This window comes from Pelodiscus sinensis, chromosome 4, assembly GCF_052426305.1.
Source record: "Pelodiscus sinensis isolate ZL-2025 chromosome 4, ASM5242630v1, whole genome shotgun sequence".
Classification (NCBI taxonomy): Eukaryota; Metazoa; Chordata; order Testudines; family Trionychidae; genus Pelodiscus; species Pelodiscus sinensis.
The window spans coordinates 50,749,400-50,767,585 of NC_143055.1; the positions used below are offsets into that span (position 1 = coordinate 50,749,400).

Genomic DNA, 18,186 nt, shown 5'->3' on the forward strand with positions numbered 1-18,186 from the left:
TGAAGGTTAGGACTATAACAGGGTTTAAAAGAGAACTAGATAAATTCCTGGAGGTTAAATCCATAAATGGCTATTAGCCAGTATGAGTAAGGAATGGTGTTCCCAACCTCTGTTTGTCAGAGGGTGGAGATGGATGGCAGGAGAGAGATTGCTTGGTCATTACCGGTTCGATTCACTCCCTCTTGAACACCTGGCATTGGCCACTGTCAGGGTACGGGGTGGGGAACTGGCTTGCCCAAATCCAGTCCTTAAGGCTTGTCCCCCACCCAGCCCTGGGGAGCATGTGTTGGTGCTCCAACCCCCATCTCCCGTGGGGCTGGAGCACACAAAATCTACTAGCCTGGAGCCCCCTAGGCTCTGTTGTGTGAGGGGAGTGTCTTTCTGCTTCTCAGTCGTGGGATGTGTCAGAGAGGGTTTTTTCTTTTGCTTCTCACTTGTGTGCGGCTCCCGACTAATTTTTCTGTGGGTTAGAGGCCCCCCAATCCAATAAAAAGTTTCCCACTCCTGGCCTAAAAGCAGGATTGGTGAGGGAATAGGATGCATTGGGCTTGCTTGGGGTGAAAATAGGGGAGTAATAGAGGATCCCCCTATTCATCAGAATGCAGCCATCCTCTGCTCTGCTTATTCCACCAGAGGTTCCCCGGTCAGCTTGACGACCACTTTTTCAAGCACCCCCTAGAAAGCTATGCTCTCCCTACCACTTCACATCCCTGCTCCACTAATCAAATGTTCCAGGAGCTACAGCTGTGGTTTGGTGGAAGTGAGAGGGGCTGTGTGGAGTTAGAGAGATTCAGAGATGCATATGTGGCTTGGCACCATGGGAGGTGCCTGCCATGGAAGGTGATAAGCACTTGGTATGCACATTCAAAGAAAAAATGCCATTTACAATCTCCCTCTACCTCAGCAACATGAAGGGTTTTAATCCTCCCCAATTCTGGCCTTTTAGATCCCTGGTGAACCACAATCACTGGATGAGAGCAAAAAGAGTGATAGAGAGACAGAGAGGGGCTCTATAATCTGATGGCTACAACACTGAGCAGAGGATATGGGTGGGCAGGAGACATGGGTTCCAGACCCCATGCCATTGAATACTCAACAATTTCATATCAAATGGGACAATTTCCGCACAGAAATTGAGACACACCAACCACTGAACACCCTATGAGTCTGGGTGGTTTGAGCACACCACCCAGGAAGAGGAGGGGAAATCTGGCTTCAAGTCTCTGCTCCTGGAGGTGCTACCATAAAGGAAGAATACAGGGGGGCTCTACCATCACCGCTGTTCAGTCAATCAAGTAAAGAACTTTTTCAGTGTGCCCAAAATGCTAAAAACTGTCATTTTCAGTTCAGGTCAAACTAATTTTACCTTCTTCCTAATTTTTCAGAACTGATAACGAACAACAACGACAACAAAAGCCACACCAAGTGATTTCCACAGCTCTAATTACAATGTCTTTAGGACAGAGGTTTTTTTCTTTTCGGCTCTCACCAATATATTCTTTTGCTTCCTTTTCATTGGGGCCAAAAGAGGATATTTCCTTTCATGGCAAGGGACACATACTGGACTTATTTCATTCAAACAAATTATTTCAATCAAAATGCAGGACTATGTAGCACTTTAAAGACTAACAAGATGGTTTATTAGATGCTGAGCTTTTGTGGGCCAGACCCACTTCCTCAGATCAAATAGTGGAATAAAACAGTCACAACCATATATACCAAAGGATACAATTAAAAAAATGAACACATATGAAAAGGACAAATCACATTTCAGAACAGAAGGGGGATGCGGGGGGGGGGGAGAAGGTAAGTGTCTGTGAATTAATGATATTAGAGGTGGGGAAAGTCTAATATCATTAATTCACAGACACTTACCTTCCTTCCTCCCCCCCCCCCCCCCCCCGCCCGCATCCCCCTTCTGTTCTGAAATGTGATTTGTCCTTTTCATATGTGTTCATTTTTTTTAATTGTATCCTTTGGTATATATGGTAGCTCATCATCTAATAAACCATCTTGTTAGTCTTCAAAGTGCTACATAGTCCTGCATTTTGCTTCAGCTCCACCAGACTAACATGGCTACATTTCTATTACTAAATTATTTCAATGTAATTTATTACTGTTATGTTTTTATACTCTTTGCTTCTCTATAACATTATATTTGTTTTCCTTTGATTTTCTGTACTTTCCATTTCAGATTGGTTAATTATGCTTTGCTGGGATTATTTTTGTTGGCAGATGCCATCACCATAAGTAATGAATGCTTTGACTAGACCCACACCACTATTAGGGATGTCAACATGTAGTCACCTACATGATTAACTGATAAGCGTGGTCTCATCTGTTAATCCTGTCGACTACCTGTACTCCCCCCTGCCCTTTGCTGCCTCTGCAGAGGCAGCAAAGTGGGGGAGAATGGGAGCTGGTGCCTGTGAAGAGCTGTTTTAAGCAGGCTCCTCATGAACACCAGATCTGCCTCCCACTGCTCCCCTCTCCCTCACACTGCTGCCTCTGATAGAGAGGCAGCAGCATGGAGGGTGAGGAGGGGCAGGCTAGAGGCAATACTCTCTGGACTTCCCTGCCCTCCCACTTGCTGCTTCAAGGCAGGCAAGAGCCAGTGCTGGGGGGAGCTGTCTTAAAGCTACTCTCCTGCCCCCCCCCCCCCCGCCCTGTTGCCTCTATGAGGGGCTGCTGCCCACAGAGGTAGCAGCATGATGAATCGGGCAGCTGATTTGTACCAAAAGTATTTAAACTGGCTCCCCGGTGGACTGGCTCCTGCCTGCCACCCTGTGCTCCCCCATCTGATACAGAGGCAGCAGCATGAGGTGGCAGGGGGCTCCTCGAGAATGGGGATGGGAGTACATTGGCTGCCAGCCCTGCCTGTGGAGACTATCGAATAATCGTGTAACCCTTAAAACTGCAAGCAGTTACATGACTATTCAATTACACGATATCTAACATCCCTAATCACTGTTTAAATGTTTTTTATTTTTAAGTAAATATTATGGTCAATATAACTTATGTAGTAGATTTCAAAAATAAACTAGACATTATAGTTTGTTTATATCTAAAACATTTCAAATATTGCCATGATGTGGTAGACATATATATCCTTTATGGATTACTATTAAAAGTTTTCAAAGGCATAATTCCAACATACAATTAATTCAAAAAGATCTTTAAAAAGTCAGCAAACAATTCACTGATAACATTTTTAAAAAATGGCTGTTCTTATATTTGAAAGGCATATCTATCACCCAAACTGAAACATATATATAACTTTATTCTAAATAAGGATGTTAAATATTGAGTAATTTACTAGTTGAGTAGTTAATGGAATTTCCTGCTGGGGCTCTTGTACATTTCAAAGGAGGAACGCGGAACTCTGCATGTAGCCTCGGGCCAGTGGGAAGTCCTGCTGATTCCTGGCTACATGCGGGTGCCAGTTTTGAAATGTACAAGAGTCTCCAGTGGGAGCGCCCTAATGGAGTCTGGGGTCAGCAAGGGACTCAGAGTCCCCTGCTGACCCTGGGCTCCATGCTGAGCTGCTGCTTTGAAATGCCATGTGGAGCCCAGGTCAGCTGGGGTCTCCCCACCTGATCCTGGGCTCCCTGCAGCATTTCCACGGAACCCAGGTTTCCACAGAACCGCCATCTCTGTGTCCAGCTGACACCAGGCTCCATGAAAATGCCACAGCGGCATTTCAAAGGGGCAGCATCGCACAGCTGATCACGGGCTCAGCTGTGCGGTGCTGCCCCTTTGAAACTCTGCCTCAGCGTTTCAAAGCAGCACCACAAGGGGATGACTCTGGGCTCCATGCGGCGCTGCCCCTTTGAAATGCCACGATCAGTCTCCAGGGCCTGGAAGCCGGGGAAGAAGGGCGTGCTAATTGCCAGCATCTACTCAGCAGGCCACAGCCTCACTCCAAGGAGGTCTAAGGCCCTGGGAGGTGCCTGTTACCATGTGCTAAGCAAGTTTCCTCCATACAGTTCAGCCAATGCTTTGCAATCCTCGACCACAGCATCCCCGGAAAGTCCCCTTCAGCTCCAGCCTGACTCAGGCTCCTCTTCAGCACAGGCTGCCTGCACAGAGGGGTCGGCTGTGTGTAACCAGGGATCTCTGGCCCACCTTGACTCATTCGCTTGTTCCCTACAGTGGGACTGGGGATGAAAAGTTTTCCAGCATCTTCACCAGATCTTCCGCCGGGGCTGCTGCTTTGAAGTACCTCCCCTTCCCGCCCCCTTTGCTGCCTCTATCTGATGGAGACAGCAAGGGGGGTGGAGGGAATTGACTAGTCAACAAGTCCTTAACATCTTTAATTCAAAATACATAAAATTATGACAGTGAAAGCGTTGTTATCCGGCACTCTGTTAACCAGAAAACTTTGTTAACTGGCATTGCCCCGAATCACAATAGTGTCATATTTTCAGGCGCACCGGCTTGGCTTGGTTTACCACGATTGGCTTAACAATTTTTTATTTAAGTAGTACTAATCTTTAACTGAAAACAGAAATGTGACACCAACTTCCTCACACTACAAAACTACCAATATTAAAAACTTGAGTTTTACTCTTATTGTTCATTGGTTTTTCCTAGGTTGATGACACCCTCAGATAACCGGAATTTTTAGATAACCGGAAAGCTCGGGAATTAGGGCATTCTGGTTAACACAGGTTTTACTGTATAATGTTCACATTGTAGCATTCCTTATTGACTTCTTAGTATGTTGGACTCTGAGTCAACTTTAGAATGTTATTTTTTAAATACATATGAACTTTAATACACAAGAGATAGATACTACTAAATATCTTTCAATTTATTTCATATTCATATAGATGCTTTCATTTTAAAAAGTAATCATTTAACAAAAAAAACAACAACAACAAAAAAGATTGCAAAATAAAAAGATACTCCCTTGGGCATTTACCAAAACTTCACTCAGCATTTACTCATTTTTCTACTTCCCCAAAAAAGCCTGGGGGAAGGAGAGAGGCAGGTCTTTGAAGAGTACCCTGCAGTTTACCAAAACTGGCCTTTGATACTACAAAGATAAGGTAGTGATTTCCCAAGCCAAGAACCCACTAGTAAAAATGCCCTTCCTGCTTTAAATTATTTTTTAAAAGTCAGAGGATTGTTCTATCATGTGACTGTTGATGGCAGCTACCATGAAATCAGAAGAACAGAGACTTGGTAAGACCCAAAAAACATTTAGGGTGTTATAGGGAATAAAAGAAAAATACAGTACACAACTGAGAATATTAAAAAACCTAAAAATTCTTTAAGATAGTTGTAAACAGTACAAGGACATAAATATAAGCTGTATTATAAGAAAATGAAAGCCACTAAAACCACACAAGTGTGTTCATCTGTCTGATATAAAGCAGGAAAAAACCCAAAATAGTTTGTTTTGCAACCTTCTTCAACATTCTTATTGTTTTAGTTTATAGATCATACATCATATTGTACCTTTGCAAACAATTCATGCAAATATCAGTTCATCACCAACTGTAAATTTTAGGTACATGTGGACAATATAAAGTATAGGTTGGACCTCCTTCATCCAGCAACCTCAGGACCTGACTAGTACTGTACAAAGGGATTTGCTGGACAAAGGGAGGTCCCTCCCAACATGGCCCATACTGTCCTGCTGCCCCCAGCTAGGGCTCCAGCCTAGCCCCACAGCTGCCTGCCTGGACCTGGCTGCCACTGAAGTCAGAGCTCTGCAGCCAGGGACAGAGCCCCTGGCTACCGTCACTGCCGGAGCTCCGGGGCCAGAGTTCCACAGCTGCTGCTGCCAGGCCCCCGCTACCACCTGGCCGCAGTGGCCAGAGCTCCATGCTGCGCCACCCACCCCTCCGCGCCCTGCCCCCTGGCTCCCAGCTAAGTCTCCGTGTCCTCACTGCAGCTTCTGCCCCACGGCACAACCTTCCTATACCTAGGCTCTGTGGTCCAGGAACATCCGATGTATGGAGGTACAACCTGTACTATTCCCTTCATTAACTTTTGACACATAAAATGTGCTGGTAATCTCCAGATGATACAATAATCTCCAGAAAGTGTCAAAATACATGTATGGACAGATACACAATAGGAACATAAGCAAGGCCATCATGGGTCAGCCTAATGATCCATCTAGACCCTGGTGACCAACACACTAGCCACATGTGGCTATTTGGCAGTTGAGTGTGACTAGTTCACTACAGCAGTAGCCACTGTACTGGCTACTGCTTCAGACTGGTTGGATATCATGGATCTAACCCATTACTCTGCTTTCTGACAATGGCCAGTGCTAGATGCCTCAGACGGTATTACCAAAACAAGGCAATTATCAAGTGACCCATCTTTTGTCTCCTTCCGGCAGTTACAGGTTTAGGGACACCCAGTGCACAGGCTTCAGTCCCTAAGCATCTTGGCTAATAGCCAGTGACACCTCTATCCTCCATGAATCTTTCTCCTAGTGTAAGTTGACACTGCACAGCTATTTTAGGATACCAGAGGTATCCCAAAACAGCCACCCCACATCTTAAGCTGCCCATCATTTCGAAATAATTTTTTAAATAAAGGGCACGCTATTTCAACATCACTGTAACCCTCAGTCCACAAGGGTTATTTCAAATTTCAAAATAAGATACACAATTTGCGTAACGCTAATTGCATATCTTATTTCGAGTTTAGGGTGCTATGTAGACGCACCCCAAAACAGATGTGCCTAAAATGGCTTAGCAAGCTCTGTCTGCCTTGGTTTGAAATCAAGTATTGATTCTTCTAGGTACTGGTAGTTCACAGCACTTTATTCCATACTATTCAGTGCAACTCCTCAAGGTCACTCCATGGAAGACTTCCTCAATCTGCCACCCTGAGAACGCGCCTCGAAGACATAATACCCCAGTGTGAGGGGTTGTCCATGTGCAGGACTGCCACATTCCATTGTGTTCCATTCACACAGATTTCCCCCCCCCCTTACAGGTGTTCTAAAGTGACATGCACATAAAGCACGGGCATGTGAGCTGAGGTGAATGCTGATCACATACAACGTTGACTGAAAAAACTGTGTGCTCCCTCTGCATCCAATCAAGTGCAGCTATTGGCACATCCCACAAGTTCTAGATAGTCTCCCTGGATAGGGTAGTTTTGCTAACTGTCTTGGTTATGTCAGTCTTGCATCCTGCTGAGATCTGGGGGCCAATCATGAGGACCACTCAATAGACTTGGTTGTTCATCGCTGAGTTAGGCTAATGAGAAAGATACCTCACTCTGAAGCCTATTTAATTTACTCCTTGTAAGGGCAGTACATAATGAGAAATGGGTATACAAGTCCCGATGGACATGGATGGCCTGAATAGGTTATGCTGCTTGCAGTAGCTCAGTTATGACCAAACCTCCCTCATTAATGTTTGGACAACCTCCCACATGCTGCACCTCTCAGCCCCAACCCATGAATTGTGTTATGTGCACAAATACAGAGGTGATGTGTCACTAGGTTTGCCAGGTGTCCGGTATGGGCCCGGACAGTCTGGTAATTGCGTCTTCTATCCGGTAAAAAAAAAACAGAAAATACCGGACATGTAAAATGTCCGGTGTTTTCTATTTGTCTCAGACGGAAGGCCGCAGGAAACATTCTTCCCTGCCATGTCTGGTAGGGGGAGGAGGGAGCATGGGGATTTAAAGGCATGGTGACTTTTTTTTGCTCAACACCTTTGGTCCCTGTTTTCTTTGGTCCCTTCTCCCCTTCCCACTCCCTTCCCCCCAAACCATGTTTGGTATTTTTAGTGAAACTATCTGGCAACCCTGTGTGTCACACTTCAATTCCATACTGAAGCACGTAAAATTCACTTTTGCACTAGGGATGTTAGGAAGCATATAATTCGATAATCATGTAGCAGACAACAATATCATCCGTTACATGATCAACCCGTAAGTGGCTCAGCGCTTAAAGGTGTTTAAGAGCCAGCGATCAGGCATGTTGGCTCAGTCCTGTCTCGCGCCAGGTCCCAACAACTACATGCAGAGTTTTGAAAAGGAACAAAAAACCAATACACAAACAAACCCAAATCACAATTTACAGCAAGTTGTGCCAAATGATAATATAGTCCAACTTACTCTTTTACTCAGGCAAATAACCGGCCACATACTACAACCTAATGTACAGCAGCAACAAAGGCAGCCACAAAGTAGCCATCGGACATTAACTGGAAGGTTCTTCTTAAGACAACTGTTAACTCTGCTGATGCTGGCTTTAAATTCCTCAGGTGCAACCTGTGAGGGGGAAAAATAAATACAGTACTACTGCAGTATAATTTAAACGATGAGTATTCCTGCAAAGTCAACTACATGTAAAAACCCAAATAATCTTTTCTAGTAGCAAAATCTTGTTACCCAAATTCTAAGTTTTAGAGACTCTTATAGTACATTTGTAACTGATTCTTATCCATAGAGGCTCACCTTTCCTGTCAATGATGAAGGAAATTCAGCTTCAAATTTGTTGCTTAGTCCAAACCTGAAAAGGAATAAAAACAGATCATATCAGAAACACAATAATTCAATGAAGAGATTAACAAACATGTCATTATGAAGGCTCCTTTCCAAAAGCAAACCAAATTAAAATAAAATCATCACATTTCTATCTGAAAATTTATTATTGTTAAAAAAAACTTCTAAAATTACCATAACTGAAGAAGTTTAGAATAAAAAAAGCTTGCCTTTTTCCATCTTTTTTTACTCTGACATACACTTTATGTAATCTATTTTTGGTATGTCTGTACAACATAACCTATGTCAGCATAACTGGAGAAGACTGGAGAAGGCAGAAGACTAAAAAAGGCAAATATAGTGCTCATTTATAAAAAAAGGAAATAAGAACGACCCAGGAAACTACAGACCAGTTAGTTTAACTTCTGTGCCAGGGAAGATAATGGAGCAAGTAATTAAGGAAATCATCTGTAAACACTTGGAAGGTGGCAAGGAGATAGGGAACAGCCAGCATGAATTTGTAAAGAATAAATCATGTCAAACCAATCTGATAGCTTTCTTTGATAGGATAATGAGCCTTGTGGATACGGGAGAAGAAGTGGATGTGGTATACCTAGATGTTAGTAAGGTGTTTGATATGGTCTCGCATGATATTCTTATCAATAAACTAGGCAAATATAACTTAGATGGGGCTACTATAAGGTGGGTGCATAACTGGATGGATAACCGTACTCAGAGAGTAGTTATTAATGGTTCACAATCCTGCGGAAAGATATAATAAGTGGGGTTCCGCAGGGGTCTGTTTTGGGACTGTCTCTCTTCATCAACAATTTAGATACTGGCATAGAAAGTACGCTTATTAAGTTTGCAGATGATACCAAGCTGGGAGGGGTTGCGACTGCTCTGGAGGATAGGGTCATAATTCAAAATGATCTGGACAAATGGAGAAATGGTCTGAGGTAAACAGGATGAAGTTTAATAAAGACAAATGTAAAGTGCTCCACTTAGGAAGGAACAATCAGTTTCACACATACAGAATGGGAAGCGACAGTCCAGGGAGGAGTACGGCAGAAAGGAATCTAGGGGTTATAGTGGACCACAAGCTGAATATGAGTCAGCAATGTGATGCTGTTGCAAAAAAAGCAAACATGATTCTGAGATGCATTAACAGGTGTGTTGTGAGCAAGACACGAGAAGTCATTCTTCCGCTCTACTCTGCGCTGGTTAGGCGTCAGCTGGAGTATTGTGTCCAGTTCTGGGCACCGCATTTCAAGAAGGATGTGGAGAAATTGGAGAGGGTCCAGAGAAGAGCAACAAGAATGATTAAAGGCCTAGAGAACATGACCTATGAAGGAAGGCTGAAAGAATTGGGTTTGTTTAGTTTAGAAAAGAGAAGACCGAGGGGGGATATGATAGCCATTTTCAGGTATCTAAAAGGGTGTCATGAGGAGGGAGAAAACTTGTCCATCTTGGCCTCTGAGGATAGAACAAGAAACAATGGGCTTAAACTGCAGCAAGGGAGGTTTAGGTTGGACATTAGGAAAAAGTTCCTAACTGTCAGGGCGGTTAAACACTGGAATAAATTGCCCAGGGAGGTTGTGGAATCTCCATCTGTCAGGGCGGTTAAACACTGGAATAAATTGCCCAGGGATCTCTGGATATATTTAAGAGTAGGTTAGATAAATGTCTATCAGGGATGGTCTAGACAATATTTGGTCCTGCCATGGGGGTAGGGGACTGGACTCGATGACCTCTCGAGGTCCATTCCAGTCCTAGTATTCTATGATAACCCTCTAGTGTGGATGCATCATACACCTACAGAAGGAGTTTTTCTGCTGGTGTGGAAACAGTACCTTCCTGAACTAGGGATGTGAGTCAACTAGTTTTTATCTGATAAGCAAATGCTTATTGGATAGTTGTCATGCTAGTCAACTGGTTGCTTCTCTCCCTCCCTTGCTGTCTCTTTCTGATAGAGGAAGTGGGGGGGGGGGAGAAGAGAGGAGATGAGGAGGGGGTACTTCAAAGTGGCAGCTAGGGTGTCCCCAGGCTGCACACAGCATTTCAAAGTGGCAGGGCAGCATGGAGCCCAGGATCAGCTGGGGACTCCCCCATTAACTCCAGGCAGCACTGCTGCTTTGAAATGCCATGTGGAGCTTGGGGTCTGGCCCGAGCTCCAAGTGGAGCTGCCACTTTGAAGTGTTCCCTCTTCTCCCCCGCTCTTGTTGCTCAGGCTTATCAGTTAATCCTAATGACTATATGCAGTCCCCCCTTGCTGCCTCTCTATCAGAGGCAGCACAGAAGGGGAGGGGAGGGGAGGGAAGGGGAGGGGCTGAGGCGGTCCCCACGAGCACCGGATCACACCGAGCTGCTTGCCCCCACCCCAACCCTAATGCCTCTGATAGAGAGGCTGAAGCGTGGATGGTGAGGGAGGCAGGTGGGAGCTAGTACATGCTAGTACTCCCCGTATATATTGGCTCCTGTAGAGCCAGCTGCCCTCCCCTGCTGCCTTCCACAGAGGTGATGGGGGGGGGGGGGCAGGTCGGAGCCGGTTCTTGGGAAGCCCGCTTAAAAGAGGCTTGGGGGAGCCTCCCCACACAGAGGCTGCTGCTATCCTGTACATAGGGGACTCCCTGGGAGCAGGGCCAGGAGTGCACTGGCTGCTGGTCCTGGCCCCAGGGACCACCGAATAATCGTATAACTGCTCAGAGTTGGTGCAGTTACACGATTATTAAATGAAACGACATCTAACATTCCTAACTTTAACTATCAACATACTAGCTTAAATAAAAAAAAAAAAATTACAGCCACAGCTGCATGAATCAAGTCAATAATACATTATATAAGTCACTGTGCAATGACAACAGGATTAGATTCCACAGCAATACATAATATGACTATTACATTCATTTAATTAACATGTACGACTTGATATGCACTGCTGTGCTACATTTTGGAAATATATTGCACAGGTATTTCCTTCTTTGGACTGCCATTTTCTAACTCTTGTTCTACGATGACATTGGTTGGGATTCAGTCACTTCATCTTAATCACAACAGTTTAGTAAATATGCCTCGAGGTTTCAGAATCCCTTTCAATGGGATGTTTTTACTGCTAGAGAATCAAATTTATCCCCTACCTTAAATATATAATTTAATGAAATGGTAATCTACTCTTGAGATTTACTACTTAGGCTCTACACTTGCAGCACTGACGTGCTGCCATGGACTACAGTACAGGCAGTCCCTGGGTTACGTACAAGATAGGGACTGTAGGTTTGTTCTTAAGTTGAATTTGTATGTAAGTCGGAACTGGTACATATTGTAGGGGAAACTCTAGCCAAACATTTCTCCAGAGCTCAGTTTTATTCTCCCACACCTCACTTCCCTCAGTCCTTTATTCTCAAGCTGAGGTGTCTGCTGAGAAAAGCCGCTCCGCGTCTCCCTGGTCTGCTGGGGGGGGGGGGGGGCGGGCTCTAGCTTCGCATCTCCCTGGTCTTCTGGAGGGAAGCAGCTAGTGCAGGGTTGCCTCACCCTGTTTGTAAGTAGGGATCTGATGTAAATCGGATCCATGTAACCCGGGGACTGCCTGTACTTAAAAATGATGGTGTGGTTGCAACACCAGCACTAGGAGAGAGCTATCCTAGTACTTTAGTAAAACCACTTTTATGAGCAGTATAGCTCCCAGTGCTGGGAGACCATTTACACTGGCAAGTTACTGCACTGAAACTTGCTGCATTCAGAGGGGTCATTTTTCACACACTTGAGCAAGAAAGTTTCAGTGCAATAACTTGATAGTGTAGACAATCCCTTAATTTTACTTCAAACTCAGGATAGTGGAAATGAATGTATTTGCTCAACAATCCTGTTTTTTAAACAAACACAGACAGAGATAAAAATCTATTTATTTATTTGAGATTGGTTACTCTATTTACAACTTTTGGCTGATGTGCATTAAACATGTTAATGGAAGCATTTTCTAAACTTGGGGTAAGAATACAAGAACTGAATTCCTTGGTGTATTTACTGTCTTGTTAAAAAACAAAAAAAACAAACAAAAAAACCACACAAAGATGGGAGTAGATGAGTTGCCTTTCAGTATGGATTTGAATTTGAAGGATTTACCCTTCTGCGATTATTTGTAAAACTCAGTCCAAAGCAAACCATTTCCATATTTGAAAAAATTAGGAAAAACACCCTCTCAAATGCTGAAAAGCAGAAAAACACAAAACACAGTGGGATAGAGAAGTTCTCTAGGAACTTTAAAACTATTGTTTTATGAAGAGCATATAACGTAGATGCAGGGCTGGAAGCAAATGCTGAAGAACTTTTATGATTCAGGCAACTATGGTACAGTCTTCCAGACTGACTAGATCTCATTTTCAGATGAAAGTAAATAAGGTGAAAAAAAGAGGACTGCTGAAACTGACATTGTAAAAATTAAAAGATTGGGATTTCTGTCACTGACCTCAAGAGAAAACTTGGAGATATGGCCGTAGACTAGGGATGTTAAATACTGATTAACCTCATGAATTCTTATCGGTTACTCAACTATTCATTATTCCCCAGGGGTGAGGCCTGCAGCCAGTGCACTCCACCCCCACTCCCAAGGAGCTCTCTGCCCCTTGGCCCTGCAGCTTCTGTATCAGAGGCAACAGCGTAGGGTGCCAGGCGGGAGCTGGTCCACGAAGGGAGCCAGTTTAAAAACCAGCTGATACAGAGGCATCAGCAGCCCCTGTCCAGTGGGGATCTGTGCTCCCAAACCCAGCATGAGCCGAAACTGAGCCGGGCTGCCTGCCCACCTGGTTCCTAATACACTTGAAATTCAGAGCCACAGTAGGGATTGGTCCCAGACCAGGTGAAAGCTGGGACTAAGCTGGGCTGCTGGCCAGCCTGCTAAAAAATGTACTGGTGGAAGGCGGGGAATGCATGTAGTCTATAGCTTTTGCTTATCAGTTAATCGGTTAGTTGACTATACTATTACATCTCTACCATAGAGTAGGGACGTTAATGGTATATCGGTTAACTGATGGTCTGGCTGTGCTGACTAGCTGCTAACATCCTTAGTTAGAAATGTCACTTTGTAGCATTAGTTAATGTTCATGTGAAAAAATTTAATTACAAAACATCATCCAACATCATTTCAAGAGAAAAATAAAACAACTAGGGATGTTAGATGTTGTTTAATTTAATAATCATGTAACCACACCAAATCTTAGCAGTTACATGATTATTCTATGGTCCTCCGAGCCCCCCCCCCCCAAGGTAGTCCCCTACCACACTGTGCTGCTGCCTCTTGGGGTAGCACAAAGGGGTGGGGGGGAGGCATCCCTGCAAAGCCGGCTCCTTCCCTGAGCACTAGCTCCCAACTGCACTCCCCACTACTTTTGTGGGTGGCAGCCGGGTGGGGAAGGGGGCAACGGCTCTGTGGAGCCGGCACACACGGAGAACCAGCTTAAAAGCTGGCTCCCCACACATACAAAGTGCCCCCTCACCCTCTGTGCTGCTGCTTCGCTAATCAGAGGTAACAGCATGGGTTGGAGGGGGGGGGACAGTTTCGAAAGATCCGGTACTCATGGGAAGCTGACTCAAAAGCCAGCTCTCCACAGGCACTGGCTCTCACCTCCCCCGGCCTTAGTGCCTCTGATAAAGGGGCAGCATGGGAATGGGGGTAGTCGTTTGGATTAACCAGTAAACCCAGGCTTATCAGTTAATCGCTTAAATGACTAAATGCTAACATCCCTAAAAATGACTTTAAAGTGGAGATGAAGTAGAGCACATACATCAGTAACTTAAGGGTAAATAGCACAAGGATATTGTATTTATTTACAAAACAAGCACTAATTCTGAATTTCATGAGTATTCAAACTCAAAAGAAATCCAAACATATTAAAGTATGGAAATATGAAAATAAGGCATGCAAGTATCCTTAACTGTGCTCTGCAGTGATATGGTGGGGAAAAATATGAACGTCCGCTTCTGCAACAATCGTAAGGTGTCTTTAAAAATCAATTCCAGTTAATCTAGAACCACAACACTGAACAGCACTAATTCCCCCGCTGATCCCAGGCTCCATGCTGTGCTGCCGCTTTGAAATGCCAAGTAGAGCGAGCCTGGGGTCAACCTTGGACTCTGTGCAGCATTTTCCCCAAATCCGGGGTCAGCTGGGAACTCCCCAGGTAATCTCGGGCTCCAGTGCGGCATTTCAAAGTGGCAGCGTCACATGGAGCCCAGCAACAGCTGGGGACTCCCCAGCTGACTCCTGGTTCTGCAGAAATGCCACAGGGAGCCCAGGGTCAGTTAGGGAGTCCAGATTTTCTCTGGAGTCTGGATCTTGACTATATTTTGACAAAGAAATTTGGACCATGACAAATAATAGTTGATTACCTCTGCATTAAACATTTTATTTGGACAGTATTCACCTGCATTCCCTTTGTTATTTTTTTCTAAGATGGTGTGGGGTTTTTTTGTGTGTTTTTTTTTTTTAAAGACTAAGGATTCTTTCACACACAACCCATCTCTCCTTCTGTTGGATAACATTCAAGTAATAATTGGCTTTGACACGTTAATCTATAGTCATAAAAATTACTGATAATATAAATTCAATATTACAACTCCATTGCAAGATCAGAAAGGATATGACAACAGACTATGAAGGAGGAAGTTTTTAACTACAAATATAGTCAGCAACATTTTTAAATTGCACAGAGAGAATAATAAGTATTGCTTTTGCTTGCTAGATCTGTGATAAAATTTTCCAAACCTCCAAAATGCACATTTCTGTAAATCAAGGAAGAAATCTTTGCATGCAAATTCTGTAACAAAAATCTAAGAGAAAAACAGCTTTAACATCCTATCCCAAATACTTTTGAAATTTTCTAGTGTCAAAATACTTATTAAAGGAAACATGATGAAAAGTAGGAATTACAAAAAGTTTCAGTTTCATTAGGAGAGCTGAAAAACTCCAGTAGAAGTGTTCAATCTTCTCTGATGTCATTAAATTTAATAGATGTAATTTGGGGGAAGAGAGGGAAAATAGGTGGCTGAGCGAGGACATTCAGCCTATGTCTACCCAGCAGCTTTATTTCAGAATAACTGACATTATTCCGAAAAAGAATGTGTCTACACTCCAAACCATTATTTGGAAATAATGGCAAGCTGGAGGACTTCTTCCTTCGACTCCTGTAACCCTCATTTTACAAGTAATGGAAGTCCAAGGAAGAGTGGTCTTCCTTCAACTTTCCACTGTATAGACAGTGCCAAAAGCCTAATTAAGCTATTTCGATTTGAGCTAATCAGTTGTGTAGCTTAAGTTGCATAGCTTAATTCGACATTAGCCCTGCTGTGTACCCTCAGAGCATATTTAATACTAGGTGGGATATATAAACCTGAAGACCACCACTCAAAATAACTTTTGTGGAACTCTTTTGGCCATCCAAGAGCTCCGGTACCTGTACTAGAGATGAAAAGAAAAGAGAAAACAATTCACATGAACAGTTGGCAGGACTGGTAGCGTAGAGCCAAATTTCTTCTACAAGCTAGAAGTGTGAAGTCTTTTCCATGATTTCCCACCAGCGGGCTTTGATCTTAGCCCACAAAACCCACAATCAAGAGAGAGAAGAAAAGCATCTTAATTTCCTTTAATTCTAAGCCTTTTAAAATGAGAACAATGAAACTGTTGAAAACTAATGCATAATTACAGTTATAATTTTAATGTAGTATATGATCAGGACTATTTCACATATATCATTGGATGGTGGTAACATCTCAACCTCTAACATCTCTTTCAATGAGCACCAAAGCCCTTATGTAAACTTTAATTTCTCAGCAGAGAGGAAATCAATCTGTCTTTCCACATCAATATTTTCCATGACATTAGCAACACAGTAAAACAGTATTAATGAAAAGTTACCACGGTACTGTTAATATTACCCCCCAGCATCTTGGAGAACTCAACATCAGATGACAATAGGATACAGGTCTTTAACTTCTATGCTACTGTCTCAAATCCAGCTCAGTTCAGTAGTGAATGCATATGAAGAAGCTTCTTACGGCCTATTCTATCTTTTACATTTTTTTAAAAAGTGCCTAAGAGCGTCCACTACCACTGAGCACTTTTTTTTTAAAACGAGCTCTTAATAGAGCTCATAAAACAACTGAGTCTGTTAAGTTACTAGAAATTAAGTACACTTATTTTAGAATCATCACCAGACCCCTCACTTATACCTGTTCAAAAAAACCAAAACCACCCTCAACAACAATACAGTCACCCTTATTACATGCCAAAAGCTAATGATGCTGGGCGTGCTTGTGCTGGTCAGACTGGCTGGCTGCTCTCATTTACTAAGACTTTTGAGAGCACTACAGATCGCTGGAGCTTGATAAAAGGAAGAGGCTAACACCGTGACTAACAAACGCATAAATAACTACAGAACTACAGGTTACGTTCTTGAACTATTTTTCCCCCAACGTCCCACTTCCTGACAGCTCATCGTTGGATTTAATACTCTGCATACCGCTGTTAGTCACGGCCCAGGTCAGTTTTGTTTACTTATCGCCCCAACGGGCGATTTGCCTGTGAAGATTTCTAGCCAAGCGCGCAGAAGTGTTTACAAAATGCAAGAGGCGACGCAGGGGGCACGCCACAGGTGCCCCCACTGTTGGCTACGAAGGAGCGCTGGGAGGAGGGAGAAGCCACACGCCCCCGACTTGCTGGGTTGGGAAGTTCAAAGCCAGAGTCGTAGGCGAGCTCCTTGCAGCGGAGCGGCCGGGACTCCAGCGGAACCAGCCGCCTGGCCCTTCCCAACCAGCTTGCAGACAGCAGGCACTCCGCTCGCCTCACAACCGCCCGGGGCACCGCCAGGGCCGAGCCAGCTCCCAGAGCAGGGGCTGGACGGGGCACAGCGCTGCCACCCCCCGCGCTGGAGCACCAGCTCGCCGCAGTCTCCCCGCGCCCTGGCCCCATCGCATGGCCGCGGCCTGCCCTTTCCCCGGCGCGGCCCTTACACGGTGACATGGCCAGAGCCGCGCACCACCACCGGGTCGGGTGAATACTTCAGCAGCTGCTCCTCCAGCGCCCGCTCCTCGTCCTCCTCCTCCTCGTAGATCTCGTCGAAATCCGCCATGGCCGGGCCGGGCCGGGCCGCGCGCTGTGTCCGGTACGGGGCGGCCGGGCTACCCCGGCGAGGCTGAGCCGGCGTCGCTGCGACTCAGGGGCAGGAAGCGCCCGTCGCTATCCGGGGAGGAGGAGGCACAACAACATCCGGGCCGGGAGCCACAGCAACAGCGCCGCCCAGGCCTCGCGAGAGCTTACGGGGGCGGGCTCCTGCGGCGCGCGGCTCGGAGGCGAGCGCGAGTGTCCGTCCTGGGGTGGTGCCGCGCGGGCGGTGGTTTGACGGCGCCAGGCCTGGGGGAGGGAATTACTGCCGGGGCTTGGCCAGGCCACTTTGGGGATCCCGCCCCCTCTCCGCCTCTCCAGTTACAGCGGGGGAGGGCTAGGTTGGACATTAGGGAAATGATGTCACTAGGCGGGGGAAGCACTGGGATGGGTTACCTGGGGGGGGGGGGGGGTGGAGTCTCCATCCCTAGAGGTGTTTAATTCCGCGTTTGACAAAGCCGGGGCCGGGATGATTTTGTTGGGATTGGTCCTGCCTTGGGCAGGGGGCTGGACTTGGTATCCTCCTGAGGTCTCGTCCAGCCCTAGGATTCTTCTCCCCCACCCCA

The 18,186-nt window shown here is 45.1% G+C and overlaps 1 protein-coding gene across 1 annotated transcript in view; it reads right to left on the reverse strand.

The window, feature by feature from the left end:
- CHIC2 (cysteine rich hydrophobic domain 2) overlaps positions 1–17,787 on the reverse strand; it is a 29,555-nt gene extending 11,768 nt beyond the window's left edge. Inside the window, exons 1-3 of the mRNA XM_075930413.2 lie at positions 17,470–17,787; positions 8,440–8,494; positions 8,098–8,253 (exon numbers count right to left, since the gene is read on the reverse strand). Of these exons, the coding sequence (XP_075786528.1) occupies positions 8,098–8,253; positions 8,440–8,494; positions 17,470–17,588 (330 nt within the window). The 5' untranslated portion in view covers positions 17,589–17,787. The remainder of the gene's footprint in view (positions 1–8,097; positions 8,254–8,439; positions 8,495–17,469) is intronic.
- Positions 17,788–18,186: the final 399 nt, after the last annotated feature.